The sequence below is a fragment of the Saccopteryx bilineata genome, chromosome 6 (assembly GCF_036850765.1).
Source record: "Saccopteryx bilineata isolate mSacBil1 chromosome 6, mSacBil1_pri_phased_curated, whole genome shotgun sequence".
Lineage (NCBI taxonomy): Eukaryota > Metazoa > Chordata > Mammalia > Chiroptera > Emballonuridae > Saccopteryx > Saccopteryx bilineata.
In genome coordinates, this window is record NC_089495.1 from 162,472,362 (window position 1) to 162,490,112 (window position 17,751).

At 55.7% G+C, this 17,751-nt stretch overlaps 2 protein-coding genes across 6 annotated transcripts; one reads left to right on the top strand and one right to left on the bottom strand.

Annotated features, from left to right (window-relative positions):
• Positions 1-578: 578 nt before the first annotated feature.
• On the bottom strand, positions 579-7,351 carry USH1G (USH1 protein network component sans). Of its 2 annotated transcripts, XM_066237270.1 has the most exons (3): positions 7,026-7,351; positions 3,643-4,860; positions 579-2,193 (listed from the first exon to the last, which is right to left on the bottom strand). In XM_066237270.1, exons 1-3 carry the CDS (start codon positions 7,187-7,189, stop codon positions 2,190-2,192), a joined length of 1,386 nt encoding a protein of 461 aa, XP_066093367.1. In that variant the 5' UTR covers positions 7,190-7,351; the 3' UTR covers positions 579-2,189. The 2 variants fall into 2 exon arrangements, with proteins under 2 accessions (XP_066093367.1, XP_066093366.1); XM_066237269.1 differs by lacking the exon at positions 579-2,193 and having other exon boundaries at positions 3,639-4,860.
• Positions 7,352-7,467: 116 nt separating this feature from the next.
• OTOP2 (otopetrin 2) lies at positions 7,468-17,624 on the top strand. Of its 4 annotated transcripts, none has more exons than XM_066236442.1 (8): positions 7,468-7,895; positions 8,223-8,399; positions 8,626-8,971; positions 9,601-9,737; positions 10,897-10,955; positions 11,444-11,577; positions 13,505-14,376; positions 17,414-17,624. In XM_066236442.1, exons 3-8 carry the CDS (start codon positions 8,659-8,661, stop codon positions 17,543-17,545), a joined length of 1,647 nt encoding a protein of 548 aa, XP_066092539.1. In that variant the 5' UTR covers positions 7,468-7,895; positions 8,223-8,399; positions 8,626-8,658; the 3' UTR covers positions 17,546-17,624. The 4 variants fall into 4 exon arrangements, with proteins under 4 accessions (XP_066092539.1, XP_066092536.1, XP_066092537.1 ...); XM_066236439.1 differs by lacking the exon at positions 17,414-17,624 and adding an exon at positions 16,069-16,595; XM_066236440.1 differs by lacking the exon at positions 17,414-17,624 and adding an exon at positions 16,069-16,595 and having other exon boundaries at positions 8,317-8,399.
• Positions 17,625-17,751: the final 127 nt, after the last annotated feature.

Sequence of the window (17,751 nt, forward strand, 5' to 3'; positions counted from 1 at the left end):
GGCTGCCCCAAGAACTGCCTGGCTGGGGTGGCTAGGGGAATGGAGACCCCATAGGAGGCCTCCCAGGGGTGGGCAGGGGGGCTTTGAGATCAGGGCTCATGGGGTCTGGTGATGGGTGGCAACCTGCTGGGATATGGCCTCTACCCATGTCCAGAGAAGCCCAGGCAGACCCTGGTGGGAAGGGAGAAGGCATCAGCAGCTGCAGGCCCCGGGAGCAGGGCTGGAGCCTGAGCCATCCTCCTTGCTCAGCTGCTGGGGACTGTCCTGTCCCAGTTCTTCTGAACCTTCCCTCTCTATCAGCTCCAATTCTGGGCCCAGGGAGAGCAGGTGAAGGCCCAAGGATGAGGGGAACCCTCCACAGCTGCTCAGGGAGGAGTGTGCAACCATCCATCCCAAGACCCCCTCCAAGGAACAGGACCAAGTCCTCAAAGGCACAGAAAGACCCTTGCCCTCTCCTACCCCACCCGCTTGCTCTCTTCACCCTACCTCCCCCCCCCCCAAATGATTAGAGAACAAGACACAGTCATGACAATAATGCAGAACATACTCTTCAAAAGTTATAATGAGCCTGGGGGAGGGGTACTTTGTACAGTGGTGGGAGTCACAGAGCCCACACTACCCCAGCACAGGGAGAGCAGGGAGGGGCTGAGGCAGTGCACGGCCAGAAACAGGAGAGAAAGGGCAGCACCTGGCGTTCTGAGGAAGTCAAGTCGGCACTTGGGGGTTGCCCCACGCTCAGGCCCAGAGAATGGGAGGACTGGGGTGGGCTCAGGGTGGCAATGGTAGGCAGCCAAGCCCTCTGTGTGGGACCAGGGCCCATACACAGGCACAGATGCCCAAAGGGAGGCCTATGGCATCCTTTGGGGGTTCTCTTTCCCTGCTCTGGCCAAAGGGGCCCAGGAAGGAGTAGGAAAGGCTGTGGCAGTGCTCCCAGGAGAAACCGCTTCCCAGCTGAAGTTCAGGAATGAGGCCCATTACATGGGGGGGGAGGGTTGGGGGTATGTGCACACACACGTGTGTGAGCTCCTGAGTGACTCTCCCACATCGATGACCTCGGTCTAACTAGAGAGTTCTGATGACACATATCTGAGCACACATGCCTGAAGACCCCGAGGCCGCCTTTCTCCTGGTCTCACCACCACCACAGAGCAGGGGCATCTGCTGAGCTCTTGCTCACTCACTATTCATGCAGAACAGCAGCCACCCAGCCGCTTCCAGACCTTGACAGAAGTCCACCAACCAAAGCCCAGCACAGGCACACAGAGCCCTGGGGAGCTATGGTCAATTAGCAGCTTAGATTATCCACAGCCTCAGGCTGCTCCAGTGCCCCCATGACAGGATTGCCCCCACTAGGCTGGACAGCCTGCCATGCCTATCTCAAGCCTAGGGGCCATAATACTGCAGCCGGTTACTCTAGCACCTTGCATCTATTGCCCTGACCCTCTGGGGTCCCAGGAGGGCCAGGCTATACAACCGAGGAGAGGGAGTATGGAGGATGACAGGGTAAGGAGGGCAGAGTCAGGCTGGGCCCCCACCCCCAGGGTGAGCTGGGAAGGGTGCATCACCTGCACTCACACACACTCCAGCCTGGCGCTCCAACTCCCCAGCATGGCCAGTGGGAGAAGGAGAAGAGGGCCGGTTGTGCTAAGGGCAGGGGTGGGGACTAAAGTCAAGGCATTTGGCTGAAGAGTCTAGCCAGGACCTCTTCTCCAGGTTGTACAGGCAGAGGGAGGCAGCCCAAACTCTTCCCTCACAGGAATGGAGGAAGTGAGTGTCTCCAGCCTGAGCATGAAAACAGGCTCCTCAGAGGAGAGATATGGGAGACCACGGCCCTGGGACAGGCCGTGCCCACCCCTAACACACACTCCCACCCAGCTCTGATAGACACGTTGTCTGGTCCCCAGAGCCACAGTAGCCTCTGCCTTTCTTCTGGCCTCCTGCAAATCCACATGTCCTTTAGGGCCACTGAGATCAGGGTGACTTCAAGGGCTCTGGGACCCTTCCGGATGCTTCCAGGACACATCCTCTGCTTCAGAGTGTGGGAAGGATTTAAGGGAGACGAGGGACATGGTCCTTGCCCCTGGGGAAGGGCTCAGGGGCTGCGGGGCTGGCAACTGTGAGGACTTCGTGGCCCCACCGTGGGTTGTGGCAACTTGCAATTCATTTTGGTCTGGGGAGAGAAGCCCCCGTTATCTGTAGAGAGACAGAAATAGACCTCAGGTAAGAGCCTTTGAAACACTTTAAACCAAGACTAGCCATTTTGACAACTTACCATCTCTGGGCAGGTTGATGGTCAGGAATGGGGACACTTGCTGAGGGGTGCCCACCCCATACCCCAAACTCTAAATCAGACTGCCTCTTCACATCCACCCCTGCCCAGACATGTAGGTTAAAGGCCACACATACCAAGGAGCTTATGGAATGCCATGAAGGAGGGGTCAGAACAGGGATGGGCCATAGCATGGCCAGTGTGGCAGCAGCCTTGAACTTACAAAGATAGCTTTTTTTTTTTTTTTTTTTCCCCTGAAGCTGGAAACGGGGAGAGACAGTCAGACAGACTCCCGCATGCGCCAGACCGGGATCCACCCGGCACGCCCACCAGGGGCGAAGCTCTGCCCACCAGGGGGCAATGCTCTGCCCCTCCGGGGTGTCACTCTGCTGTGACCAGAGCCACTCTAGCGCCTGGGGAAGAGGCCAAGGAGCCATCCCCAGCGCCCGGGCCATCTTTGCTCCAATGGAGCCTTGGCTGCAGGAGAGGAAGAGAGAGACAGAGAGGAGGGGGGGGAGGGGTGGAGAAGCAAATGGGCGCCTCTCCTATGTGCCCTGGCCGGGAATCGATCCCGGGTCCCCCGCACGCCAGGCCGACGCTCTACCGCTGAGCCAACCGGCCAGGGCCACAAAGATGGCTTTTTGAACACGACAGCTCTGCCCTTCACTAGAGTCATCTAGTCCTAGGCTTTAGAGCAGCGGTTCTCAACCTGTGGGTCGGGGGTCACCTAAAGCCATCGGAAAATACATAATGCATATCAGGTATTTACATTCCAAATCATAACTGTAGCAAAATTACAGTTATGAAGTAGCCACCAAAATTATTTTTTGGTTTGATGTCACCGCAACATGAGGAACTGTATTGCGGGGTCACGGCATTAGAAAGGTTGAGAACCACTGCTTTAGAGTCACATAGACCAGGAAGCAAGCCCAGCTCTGCACCAAGCAGCCTTAAGCCCCTGGAATGAGCTATTTTAACCCTCTGAGCCACCACCTGCTTGCCTGGAAAATGGGGATGATCTAGCCCCTGTGTGTAGGGCATCTCCAGCGCCTAGGAGATGGGAGGCTCAAAACATCCTAGCTGTGATTACTATGACTACTGGGTCTCATCCACACTAAGACATCCAGTTTTCCACATTTTGACTTGTCCAAAATCGAGATGCACTTTACATCTGCTGTGATAAAAGGGCCTTGTGTCACCATCAAATCTGCAACTTATTTGTCTGAACTTGGAGAAAAGGAAATAAGTGGGACCTCTTGTAATTGATGGTGACTTGAGTTTTATGAAAAATGTATTATCCTCCACTTCCGGGGAAGACAGACCCCCCACTCCCAACCCCTGTTTTTTCATCCCCCCAAGGCTAGGTCACTCACAGCTCTGTGTCCTCCAGGGCTGGAGGGCGCTCCAGCGCCTGCCTCCGCCTCCGCACGGCCCCCATGATCTTCTTGCGGGGTCCCAGGGGGAAATTGATGCTACGGAGGTCGATGTCTGAGCACAGCATCAATGCTTCCAGGTCGATCTTCTCCTGCCGCAGGAGGGAGGTAAAGTCCTCCATGTGCAAGGAGGCCAGGAAGGTCTCCAGCGGGCTTGTCTCTGGCTCCAGATCCTCATCCAGGCCCAAGTCCAGCTCGTCCCAGGGCAGCTCCTCCCCGCAGCTGCGGTCCTGCAGGCTGTTGGCACTGCCCAGGCTGTCATTGTCCAGGCTGGGGGAGCTCTGCAGCCGACCCCGCGGCGTGCCCACGCTGTCCAGCGCCGCGTCCTCCCTGCCCAGCCCGTGCAGCCCGCTGCTCAGGTAGTTCCTGCGGAACACCATGGTGCCCAGGCCGGGGCGGGTAAACAGAGAGTCATGGCCTGAGTCGGTGCTGACCTCCGAGTGGGCAGGCTCGGCCGCCAGTGTGGCACGGGAGATACTGTCCTCGTCGGAGAGGAACATGTCCCGGAGCGGGGAGCGACCCCACTCCTTAGGGTTGGCGTAGTTGCCCTGGCGCACGAACATCACATCATTGCCCAGCTGTAGGCCCGAGAGCGAGCGCACACTCTTGCGCCCGTCCTCTGAGATCTTGAAGGTGCCCTCTCCGCCCTGCTTGCGCCGCTCCAGCTTCCGCTGGATCTTGGTCTTGCCCCTGTTGGTGCCATGCAGCGTGGCCTGCGAGTAGGGCAGCTGGCTGCCCAGCGTCAGGTGCTGCAGCCGGTGGCTCAGGGTGCTGGACGTGAGGCTGGAGAAGCTGAGCGTGTCGGAGCGTTCAGCCAGCTCTCGCCGGTAGCGCCGCTCCATGCGCTCGTGGTGCTTGCGCTGCATTTTGGCGCACTCGCGGATGCGCCTCTCCGCCTCGCGGAAGGCCTTGTCCTTCAGCTTTCCCACCAGCTTGGGGTTGAGACTGCTCTGCTTGGCCGCGATGGAGTCCAGGTAGCGCACACACTCCATGTGGCCCTTCATGGCGGCCATGTCCAGCGGGGTGTGGTAGTCGTTGTCCAGGCACCAGATATTGGCCCCGAAGGACACCAGAAAGGAGAGGCAGTGCAGGTGACCGTTGGCAGCTGCCAGATGCAGGGGCGTGTTGCCCCAGATGTCACATTTGTCCGGGTCACCCCTGCAGTGAGAACACATGGAGAGGGGTGATGTGCCATCACAGCTCAGACAGGTAGTCGGCAGTGGTTGCTGGTGTGAGGAGCTCCCAGCTTGGCTCAGCCTCCCCACGGGCACACCAGAGGGACCGGAGGGCCTGAGGTCTCTGCTTTGATTCCAGGAAACACTCAGCCCTGTGCCACCAGGCCGACAGAGAGTGAGCCCACGGGGAAAATGGCCCCAGGTACAGAGGGGGTGGGGCGACGGAGAAGGCGGGGCTAGGGCGGGGCCTTCCCCAAGAGGACTGAGGGCTGGGAATCTCAGGGGATAAATATTTGATGCCCAAAGAGAAAGGGGTGAATTATTCATGGGGCCCAGTGGGGAGCTGGCCCAGAGAGGTGGTGGGCCAGGGCGTGTCTGGGTCTCTAGGCAGGCGTGGTAGTGAGCTAGTTAGCGTGGCTGTGCGTGCAGGAGTGACCCTTAAAGAGGATGAGAGGGTGGTATGTGCTGGGCCTGAGCCCTGGGTGAGTGTGTGAGGGTGTGCGTGCGTGGCAGCGGGCACGGCCATGTCTGCAGGGAGCAGGGCCAGGCCTGGCAAGCCCGAGTGTGAGAGCAGGTGTCGGGTCTTGGCCTGGGCCAGAAGGGGAGCGTGGGGGCAGCCAGGACTAGAGGGGAGGAGGAGGGAAGTCTGCAACCTGGGCCCAGCGGCCCTCTCTGCCCCTGCTGCCCCACCTTTAGGATCCCTGTGAGGCAGGGTGTCTAGGGCCTGTCCAGGAGACCCACCTACCCCCCTCCAACATCCTCTACATCAGGCTGTTTTCCCTTAGGTCATGCTCCCTTCAGCTCCTGAACTCTCCTGTCCTTCAGGGGCCTAGCTCAGCGACTCTGCCTCACGCTAATGAGGCCACGAGGCCACCCGCAGGGCTGGAGAAAGAATCACCCCTTTGTCATTACTGCTTCCTGAACAAGCCCCTCCTCACTTCCCCTACAATCGCCAAGTCTTTCAGGACACTGTAGGGAGGAGCTGCTTGGCATCTGGTGTCCACACCTATACACCAACCCTTACCCTTTTTGGGAGTTGGGGGTGTCGAATCTCTCTGAGGGAGGGGGCAGGAAGTCAGGATCACTTCCTGACTGTATGCCCTCTTGGTGTGGGAGGGGCCAGACTTGGCCTCCTGGAATATGGCTTCACTGCAAGATTTTAAGAGATGGTCCCACCTGCTGGGCCCCAAAAACAGCCACCAAGGGAGAGCAAGGGGGGCTTCTTCCACCCACCACATGTTCAGGCCACAGGCCAGCACTCGGCACCAGGGCTACCTGGGCCCTTGCTTCTCCACAGTGATTTCCTAGGGCCTGAGATGTGCATGTTGACCCTCCTGAGGCAACTCTTTCACTTTTTCTATGTTCAGGCCTCCCTGATGTCCAGTTCAACCTGACTTCTTTTTATAAATCTGCTGGGGGCAAAGAAGTGGTCTATAGTGTCATTCAGCCATGGGAGCCCCCTTCACATTCCATAATTACCTCCAAATCTCTTCCCTAGCCCTGACACCTGGACTCTACATCCTCCCCCCACCCCACCCCAGACAATTCCAAAGGGAAGGTGAGGGAGTTTTTGGTGGGGGAGGGGCATAGAGGGATTTGTAGGACGGTTGGACCCAGTGACATTTGGTACTGTGGATAGTTCCCATAAATCCCAGCAATGAGCAAGGAGAGAGCATGTGAGCCCCAGCCTGAGGGGAGGAGGTTGCTGCTTGGAGAGCCCTTTGCATCCCAGGCTGGCAGTGGGTACTGAGTCCCTCCATTCTGAGCCTCACTCTGACCCCTCTGAGGCTTCTGCACTTCCTCTCCTGTTCTCACTATGCCTCTCACACGTGCTTCAAGGTGCCACCCACCCAGGAGACCTTTCTCACACTCCCACCTTCCTCTTACTCCGCAGCCACTCCCACATCATGAACCCCCAAATCCTAGTCCTCCTCTCCTAGCCCCATATCCAGGTCACAAATGTCACACACTGCTTGTGTCCCCCTCCCTCCCATGACTGCCAGGTCCCAAGTTCCTACCTTAGGGTCTGTCGATAGGGAAAGAAGTGGGTCAGAGGAGAGGGTGCGTGGAATCTGGGGGAGACTCGGGGGGCTGGAGAGCGCTGCGACTCTCTTCCCCTCCGCTGCGGGGCTGGTGCTGAGTACTCACCCCCGGCTCACAATGAGGCGCAGTGACTCCAGGTTGCCGTGGTAGGCAGCCCAGAGGGTGGGGGTCATGCCATCCTCGTCGGGGGCGTTCAGCTCCTTCCGGGTGGCCTCCTTGAGGAGCTCCAGGTAGCCGTCCCGGGCCGCCCGGTGGTACTGGTCGTTCATGGCTCCTGACTTGGACGGAGCGGGCAAGGGACACCGGGAAAGGCCCCCCGCTGGGGAGGGTGTCGAAGTTAGGTCTGAGGCATGGGGTTGGGGGAAGGGGCCGGGCAGGGGCCGGGGCCGCCAGCCCCCGCTGCCGCAGACGGTAGGTGCGGAGCGCCAGAGCCGCGGCTACTCCGACATCTGAGCCGCTCACGGGCGGGGGGGGGAGGGGGGGAGGATCTTCTGCGGCCCGGGGAGCCGCCCCTGGGCTGCCCCTGGGTCCTAAACACCCTGCTTCCAAGAGCGGACTAGGCCTTGAACTCCCTCCAAAAGTGCCTACCCCAGCGCCCCAGCCTGTGAAGGGACAATCCGAGGTCTGTCCTTACTAGAGCCCCGGTGCGCGGCTCTCCATTCATCAAAGGAACGGGTCAAGGGTTGAGGAGGAGTATCTGAGGGTAGTCCTGACCCCTAGGACGGTGGGCCTAAAAGGGGTATTAGTACCGACCGCGAGAAAGTCGCCAAGTGGAAAGAACTCCGCTGTCCCGGACGCCGCCCAGTTCTGCGGGGTAGGCAAGACGCTCTCCAGCAGGGGGCGCGAGAGGACCGGTTCCGGACGCCGCGCGCAGCTGGGGAGCTTCAAATCCGAGCTCCCCTGCGCCGCATCCAGCGAAGCAGGGGGATGGAGGAAGGACAGAGGAAGAAGGAACTTCGATTGGAGATTAATGAGGTGTCGGAAAAAGGGGCATGAGGGTCTGTCTAAATCTTGAGGCAACAACAGGGGGGCACAAAGGTATAGGGCGCACCGAGAGCATTGCGATGCCTACGGACCCTTGGGGCGTCTATTGATCATAAATTCTTGGGGCTCCTGGCGGCCAGGATTGCGGGGTGCCAGGGCGAGGTGGGCGCCGGGGTGGGGTGTTCTCAGGGTGCCTCAGTGCGGGGCCGCGCCCGAGTCTGGCCGGGCAGAGGTGACGGGGCGGCGAAGGAGGGGGCGCTCCTTAACGGGAAATTAAAATCTCCCCTTATCTGGCTCCTGCGCGCTCTTCCGTAAAAGCTCGGAGGAAAGATGGATCATGTGAGTGGGTCTGAGAGGTTTATAGAGCTGCGCTCCCTCGGCTGTAAATCACCCTGCCCTCCCCACTATAAAGTGCCCGTCCAGCTCGGCGTGGAAGACAGGAGACGTTCGCCGCCCTCTGACCCCCAGCTCAGCGCGGGCTCCCGGCCCAACCAGGTGGGTGACCTGGGCCAGGGGGCCCACGGATTTGGGAAGTGGGGACTTTGGAAGGTGTCCGACGGGGCTGCGCCGCTTGAGACTGGCAGTCTCAGTTTTCCCCTCCACATTTCCATTGCTTCCTCTATCGCCCGCGGCCCTCTCTGAGTTAGGAATTCCCTGGTACCCAAATCTAGGTATAAGATGGGGGAATGAATCTAGGGTTCTGTTCGCTTCCCCCCGACAGTGACCCCTCCAACCTCCTCCAGTCGCCCCTGCCATGTCCGAGGAACTGGCCACCGGCCCCAAGGAAAGCCCGCCAGCGCCGCGGGCAGGCCCCCGCGAGGTGTGGAAGAAGGGCGGCCGCCTGCTGTCCGTGCTGCTGGCGGTGAACGTGCTGCTCCTCGCCTGCACGCTGATCAGTGGTGGCGCCTTCAACAAGGTGGCGGTGTATGACACCGACGTGTTCGCGCTGCTCACCACCATGATGCTGCTCGCAGCGCTCTGGATCCTCTTCTATCTGCTCCGCACCGTGCGCTGCCCCGACGCTGTCCCCTATCGGGATGCGCACGCTGGCCCCATCTGGCTCCGAGGTGCCAGGGAAGGCGGCGGCCGGACGGGGGGGCGGGGGCAGGCAGGAGCTGGAAGCTTGGGCTTTCCGGGGAATTGTGGAGCGCGTTGAGGTAGAGGGGTTAGAAATCCCCCTGACAGGACTAGATGTGCCTGAGGAACAGGTGAGCCGAAGGTGAGGGAGAAAGGGAAGGGAGAGGATCCCAGAGGAAGGATGAAGGGGAACAGGTTTACCTTGCCTACAGATCAAAAAAGGGTGGTCATGGTAGAGCCTCTGGTGAAAGCAGAAAACAGATGACAGCTGCAGCTGAAAGAGCCCATCCAGGGCCCTTCTCTTATCTGTTTAGTCCCCGAAAATGGGGGCTCAATGAGACACCTATCCATCCACCCACTCAGACATACACTCAGCCTTTTACCCATCCATTCATCTTTTAGTCCATCCACTCACCTCTACATCCATCCATCCATCCATCCATCCATCCATCCATCCATCCATCCATCCATTATTCCACCCCACCATATATCTATCCATCACTCACCCATTCATCCATCTACCAAATTATCCAACCAACCATTTACCTAGTTGTCCTCAGATCCATAAGCCTTCTTTCTCTCCAGCTTCTCTTATCCACCCCCCAACCCCTATTCCCAGGTGGGCTGGTGCTGTTTGGAATCTGCACTCTGGTCATGGATGTCTTCAAGACCGGCTACTACTCCAGTTTCTTTGAGTGCCAGTCGGCCATCAAGATCCTGCACCCTCTCACCCAGGCTGTGTTTGTCATCATCCAGGTGAGTGGGTGGGAGGAATGTCCTTGAGTGTGGTGGAAAGGAGCCAACACCTGGAATGGGGTCAGGAGACCTGAGCTCCACTCTTCTACACTGAGCAATCAGATGAGGTGGGGTTAGGACTGTAGAAGAAATCATGAGTCCATACATCTGGAAGCACTTGGTAATGAAGAAATATCCAAGTGTGAGCACTGTCTTAGGAACCTATGATTTTATTTCAACCTAAGCAGTGCCACTAGTTAACACCTAAGAAGTATGAGTTGTGGCAGCCACGCTGTCTCCTAGAACCTGGCCTGCCCTCCCTCCGTGCCCATAGAGGTTTCAGCCCAGGGTTCTGCTGTGGACACGGCCAGTTTGGCCTCAGCTATGACCCCTATATTCTGTATTTGATCAGGAAAAAGGTTTGCTATATCTGGGGCTTTTGGCTTTTCAAACAAGTTCAAAATTTGTTTGTTTGTTTGTTAATTTATTGCATAAACAGCACTGAAAGATCTTCCTACTGAGCCGAGGCAAGACTAATCTTATATGGGACCAGAACAGACTCCAGCCCAGTATGACCAGAATGACCACATAGATGGTTCCCACCCCTGAAACATCATCCCTGTGGCCAGTTTTCCACAATTCAACACAGTTGTGACTTTGGAATTTATGTAGTTTGGTCTTTTACATTGTATGGGGTGGAAGAAGACTCATGTAAAAAGAAAATACAGATACCCCCACAGAGTAAGGATTTGTTGGCAGCCGGATGGGAGTGAGAACTTACAGGGCAAAAGAGAACGAAGATGGGGCAGGGGATGCTGCCAAAGCAAGTGAGATGTCACCAGAAATTCTCTCTATCTTGAACAAGACCTAGCCTGAGGCTGGCCTTACTCCCAGGATTAAATAAGCAGACACTCAAACCTCTACCAGACCTCTACCCTGCAAACAAACAAACCCCAGGACCAGAACTTTTTATTGGTAATATTTTACAAATTATTAAAGAAGAGAGTACTATTTTATATGAATTTTTCCTAGTCTCATTTTGTAAAACTAAAATCAATTTAATAACTTAGTATGAGGGCTTTTGAGGTAGAGAGAACTTAATGCTGGGTGTAGACACGGCACTTGAGTTTAGCTGTGTTTGTTGCACAGAGTAAATGACCTCACTGCTCTCTCTCAACAGACTTACTTTCTGTGGGTCTCTGCGAAAGACTGTATTCACATCCACCTGGATCTCACCAGGTGAGTGCCTGGTCCACAGCTCAGTGGCCCTGCCCAGCATAGCAGTACTCACCTTGCGTGAGCACTGTGCTCACCTTCCAACCGAGGGCATAGGTCCTCTTTCTGCCCCTTAGGTGGGGTTTTAGCCAAAGTCCCCTTGCTTTGTCGGCCTGATTTCCATCACCCTGTGCAATGGTGTGTGTGTGTATGCATGTGCACATGCATGTGTGTGTACCTGGCTGTGATTTGGTGGGATGGTCTATGTAGTACACTATCTGTCCTTTTCCCTAAGAGAGGGAGCAGCCCCTGGATATCCCTAGACATCCCCACACTCCCACCAGGCTATGTTCCTTCTAAACTCAGCTTCCTGTTCACACAGGGACCTGACTGCTTTCTTGTTTCCAAACAGCATCTCCCATTGTAGCTCCCAAACCCTCCCTCCACCTTGCCAATAACCCAAGGTGAGCCAGAGACTTTCACTGGCCTCTGTACTGTCCCTCCCCAAACAGGTGTGGTCTCATGTTCACACTCACCACCAACCTGGCCATCTGGATGGCAGCCGTGGTGGATGAGTCCGTGCACCAGGCCTATTCCCACAGCAGTTCCCACAGCAACGCCAGCCACTCCCGCCCTGCTCCTGACCGTGAGTGCCCACTTCAGATGACCCCTGGCCCTGTGACTCTCAGGCCCCAGGCTGAGAGCTTTGTTCACTGATAGAGTCAGTCTCCCAGTGCCCTCCCAGGAGAGCCTCCTCCACTCTGACTCTGACACGTGGGTGTAGGCAACACAAGAGGCAGAGTATCGGGGGCACCCTCTCATCCTGGATGGTGCCGGCTTAGCCCCACTGCCCAGGTCTGCATTCCACTAAAGGAGGGTCTTGGGCTCCAAGAAGAAAGGGCAAGGGTGATCAAACTGGAGGGAGGGAGGGGAGGCAGAGTGCCTTGATGGCGGAAGCAGAGGAGCAGATGGAGTGCCTGACTAGGAGAAGTTAGAAATCATAATCATGATGATAATGGTGACAATCTACGGAGCTCTACATGACTGGTGCTGTGCTAAATGTCCTAAGCACTATGTTACTTAACTCTCATAACTTCCCTATGAGATGAGTAATATTAATATTCCCATTTTACAGGTAAAGAAACTAAGCATAGCAAGGTTATGTAGCTTGCCCAAAGTCACAGAGTTTGAAATTGGAGTGGTGTTCAGATCCATCTTTGCTTTTAACCAAAAGGCCACACTGAGAAAGAAGGAGGCCCACAGTTCCCCTGGTCTTACTTATCTGGAATTCTCTAGAGCCCCCACTACCAGGACCATCTGAACTTGGCCTGAAGATACATACACACCCAGCATGGGAGGAAGAGAAAGCATGGGCCAGCCCCAGGGAGGCCCCAGCCCAGCAAGACCAACAGAAAGCTACCTTTTACACACAGAGAGTTGCTGAGGGTGGCTAAAGCCAGTTGGGAGGTGGCCAACTGGGTGCTCTGGGGCTGTGGGGTACAGAGAGGCATGCGGGAGAAGTCCTTGCCCCAGGGTGCAGTCAGGTCATTTGCAGTAGCTCCGCCATCACAAGTCATTACCTCAATGACCCTCAGTGTTTTCATCTGTAAAACCAGCTGGGATAGTTCTGGGGATCAAAAGAGACATTTGCCCTGGCTCAAGGCATCCCACAAAGCATGGGCTGGGTGCAGGATGAGACTCCTTTTAGTGTGGCACAAACCGAGGTGATGGGAGGTCATGGTCCAGGCCTCAGCACAGCAGCTCGCTTTCTGGGCTGAGCCAGGCGCTAGGGAAAGCTTACAGTTAAGCTGGAACTTTAGGGGTTCCCAAGAGGGACACCTTTTATTGGGACCGGAACCCACCTATGTTGTTGGGGAGCCAGGGGTCATTACTGCTGGGGACTGCTTGGCAGTGTTTTCCTGAAGGAATGGAATGGGTGAAGTGGGCAGTTTTGCATTTTAGGGGTTTTTTTTTATTTATTTTTTATTTATTTATTTTTTTACAGAGACAGAGAGTCAGAGAGAGGGATAGACAGGGACAGACAGACAGGAACAGAGAGATGAGAAGCATCAATCATTAGTTTTTCTTTTTCTTTTATTTATTTATTTATTTATTTATTTATTAGATTTTATTTATTCGTTTTAGAGAAAGGAGACAGAGAGAGAGAGAGAGACAGACAGACAGACAGAGAAGGGAAGGAGGAGCAGAAAGCATCAACTCCCATATGTGCCTTGACCAGGGAAGCCCAGGGTTTCAAACCGGCGACCTCAGTGTTCCAGGTTGATGCTTTTACCCACGGCGCCACCACAGGTCAGGCTTGTTTGTTTTTTAATTGAACACTGGCTATTGTTTACTGATGTGTCTCCTTGTCTCTGGCACACAGTAGGTGTTCAATAAATGGTTGTGGCATGAATGAACATGCCAAGCCCAGCGTAGGTGTTTGGGATACAGTGGTGAATGTGGCAGTCAGAGAGCCTGCCCTGACCAAGGTCGCAGGCTAGGGGTGAGGCTCCTTAGCTGCGGCTCCTCCAGGAAGCTGGGAGGGCAGTACAGCTCTGTGTCCCTCTCCGCAGCAAAGCGCATGGGCAGCCGGGTCGGAGGAGACTGCCCCTGCAACACGGCTGTCTGCCAGGTCTTCCAGCAAGGCTACTTCTACCTGTACCCCTTCAACATCGAGTACAGCCTCTTTGCTTCCACCATGCTCTACGTGATGTGGAAGAACGTGGGCAGGCTGCTGGCTTCCTCCACCCATGAGCACGGCCACAGCCCATCCTGGGTCAGCCTCTTCCAGGAGACATTCTTTGCTGGCCCAGTCCTGGGCCTGGTGCTCCTCATGCTGGGGCTGGCCGTCTTCATCATCTATGGGGTCCAAGTGAGTGGGGAGGGGGGCCACACCCAGCAGGCCCTGGTCATCTACTACAGCTTCAACATCGTCTGCCTGGGGCTCATGACTTTGGTCAGCTTGAGTGGCTCAGTCATCTACCGTTTTGACCGCCGGGCCATGGACCACCATAAGAACCCCACTCGCACTCTGGATGTGGCCCTCCTAATGGGTGCCGCCCTGGGCCAGTATGCCATCTCGTATTACTCTATTGTAGCCGTGGTGGTGGGCATGCCCAGGGACATGCTGGGGGCGCTCAGCCTAGCCCATGCTCTGCTCATGATTGCCCAGCACACCTTCCAGAACGCGTTCATCATCGAGAGCCTCCACCGGGGCCCGCCTGGGGCTGAGCTTCACGGTCTCCCTCCCAGGGAACCCTGCCTTACCTTTGCCAACCTAGATGCCCTCCACACCTTGCCCGCCTGCCCAGCCACCCCCAGGTGGGTTGACCCCAGCCAAACAGGCCCTCAAGAAGCCATGGCCATCATCTTGGCCCCCAGGGGCCACTGGAGACGCCGGTACCTGAAGGACATCTCTCTCTTTCTCCTGCTCTGCAACATCATCGTGAGTACCTGGGGGAGGTAGAGGTGGACCAGGGCGGGAGAGAGGGCTAGGAAGGGGGTTTCATCGTTTATTGACTTGGCCTTCTCTGTCTTGACCCCAGCTTACTTGAGAATTGTATGGCTGTCCAGAAAAGGAGTGGGTTCAGTGAGGGTTGGGGGCAGGCCCCAGGCAAATAGCATCTCAGGGCACACAGTGAATCCCAGCATTCTGGCATCCAGGCAGCTGCTGGAGCTGGAGGGGTCCCAGGGAATGCTGACAGGGGACAGCGCGGGATGGGAGGGAGCTGTGGGAACTGATATGGAGGTTGGGGACCTCACCCCGGGTGGGAGGTGTGACTGCTTCTGGGAACTTGTGACCAGCCTGCTTCTTAGAATAACTGGAGCAGCATCAGGAAGTAGCGGAGACCAGGGTAAGTGTGAGCGATCTGTTAGCAGAGCTTAGCAGGGGGCAGGCCAGGAAGGTGGCACCCACAACAGCCATCCCCTCCCCAGTGATTCAGCAAAGTCCCTAATGAAGGGAAACTCCTCTGTATAACAATACACTTCACCCAATGCAAATATGCACTGTCTATGGAAACATTCTTCATAAAGGTGCACCCCAACAGAGAAATACCCCTAATGTAGCTATCACCCAACAGTGTAGATATGATGATCCCCAGGGGGAAATCTCTAATACAAAAATATGTACCCATCTGAGTACCTCCCACAGAGGGAACACACCTCTAAAGAGGTTTCACTCAATATGAAAATAGTCCTTTTAGTTAGACCCTCCAATGGAAAAAAAATACTCGTAATGTAGAAACAGCCTCAATGTGGGTATATCAATAAAAAATATCTCCAGAGAAAACTCCTACCCAGTGTCATCTACATGAGATACACTGACAATCCAAGAACACAGCTAAAGTACATTTTTAGTGAAGTCCCCACTGTAAATATTGCCCATCCTACAAGTAACCTTCCAAAAAAAAAAAAGAGTGATCAGTAAACTCCAGCTTACCAGTGGAATCAATAAGGCTCAAAACATCATACCCTGAGCCAATCTTAGTGCTGGCCCACAGCCCTGGCCTGGCTCTCGCCTTCTGTAGGCTCTGTCCACAGGCTGGGAATCACCTTTGGGAAGGCTGTTTTTGTTCCAGGTATCTGAGCCTGGATCAACTCTGGGAGAATCATCTCCAATTCAATAGAAACAGGTTGAGAGAGGGGCGGTGATGTGGCCAAGGATGCAGTTAACTGGGGATGGGGAGGGTGGGGTTAGCTTAGAAGCCTTTGTTCTTTGCCTCATACACCACCCCAGAATCTTCTGGCTGGATCCTAAGCACTCCTCCCCACCACACAGACCTTGGGCCTGTCTTATTCTTCCCTACCTCTCTCCAGGAGAGAGTTCCTAATTTAGCCATTTCTAAATTTCTACCAAATTCTCACATCATCTATTGAAACCTCTGCTCCCTCACCCCATCCCACAAGAAGTACGTGATGATATGAACATGGGGGAGCCCTAGCCTGGGGGCAGGCTGAGTTGTACACATTTCTTGAACTCCTTAGTGAGTGCCACTTCCTGCCCAGGAAACAAGAGATGAACATTCAAAAACATCCAGCCCTTGCTGTCCGCCAAACTAGAGGGCTGGAACCCGCAGCAAAGCTTACTGATGTGACCCAGTCCAAGACAGGTCCTGACACACCCTCTCTCACACAGCTGTGGATTATGCCTGCCTTCGGGGCCCGCCCTCACTTCAGCAACAAGGTGGAGGTGGACTTCTACGGCTACTCCCTCTGGGCAGCCATTGTCAACATCTGCCTGCCTTTTGGCATCTTCTACCGTATGCATGCTGTCTCCAGCCTGCTGGAGGTCTACGTGCTTTCCTGAAGCCCCCGACAGATACATGGAGGGTGTGCTCAGCTCCTGCGCTCACCCAAAGACCCTCAGGAATGAGCTTGAGGCTGGCAGTCACTGTGCCACATTACCACCACTGGCCCCAGGGTGGAATTTTCACAGAAGTTGTTTTTCCAGGATGTTTTTTAAATCACAATCAGGACATGGCCACCCATCCCAGTGCGACCCTAGTGCATGCAGCTACTGGGCAGAGAGACCTCTCCCTGAAGCATTTCTAGGACAGATAAGATATACAAGTGTCAGTGGCTCTAGCTCCACCCCTAATCCCAGCCCTGTGACCTGGCCAGTGCTGCTGCCTGAACCTGGGAACCAATAAATCCCGCAGTTCACCCCCTGCTCCCCACTTCCTGTCTCAGCCACCCAATATAAGGTGATCACAGGAGAGGATCGTGGGGGACCTAGCTGGAGGGCCCCTGCAGATTTTCAGGTCTCAAGCTTTTCCGTGGTAAGCCAAGTCCAAGTTACACACACCAGCTACAGACTAGTACCTGGTGGTGAGGAGGAGCTGGGCAGAGTACCCGGGCTGCACCTTCCCCTTCCCTTTATCCTCAAGTGACACACATGCTATGTGTCCCATGATACTGGAAAAGTTAGGAAGCACTGACTTAGTCCAACTACCATTTTACAAAGCAGGAATCTGAGGCCCAGAGAGGAAACATGAGTTGCCCAAGTCACACAATTGAAAACAGCCAGGGCCTTTCTACTAAGGACAATAATTTTCAAACTGCAGAACGTTGCCGCCCCCCCCCCCCCCCCCACACACACACAAGTGAAATATTTCAGGAACCTAAATTTATAACATAGACACAAGCAGGGCTGTTCTAGTTCAGGAGGAGTTGGGGATATAGATCTTTACCCCTGGACCTCCTCTTTCCCACCTCCCAGGGGTCTGTGAGACCTCCTTTACAAAAGGTAGAGAGATGGACTGACCTGGGAGAAAGACTGAGATCGCTGGGTGGAACAGAGCAAGGAGGAAAAGAGGCCCAACATCTAGAAGAGGAGGAAGAATTGGTGGCCAGCTGAGTCAGGTGAAGAAAGAGACAGGATGGGGTGGGGACAGGGGTGGGGCTGGGTGGAAGGAGAGCGTGGGAGCAGCAGGACCGAAGCACAGGGGACTTGAGAAGAAAATATGCCTGAACCCTGCCAGCAGAATGAAGTGGACATGTCTCAGAAGCCTCGGGAGAAGCTGAGGAGGCCCAGAGGGGCAACTCCTCACCCTGCCTGCCTCTTGCCCTGTCTGAATGGGGTTTCTTCTGCCCCAAGTTCACGGCTGACTTAGGGAGAGAGAAGGTGCTGGAACAGGTGGGTTGACAAGGTTGCTGTGAGGCTGCAGCCGGCCTGGTGCTGAGTGGGGTTACAGGAAAAGACGACCCCAAACCTGGGGTTCCATTCCTGCTTGGAAGCCAGAGGAAAGTGTGGCCTGAACCCCTGCAAAGCCAATATTGCGCCCTGAGGACATCGCGCCCCACCCCACCCCGGAGGCTG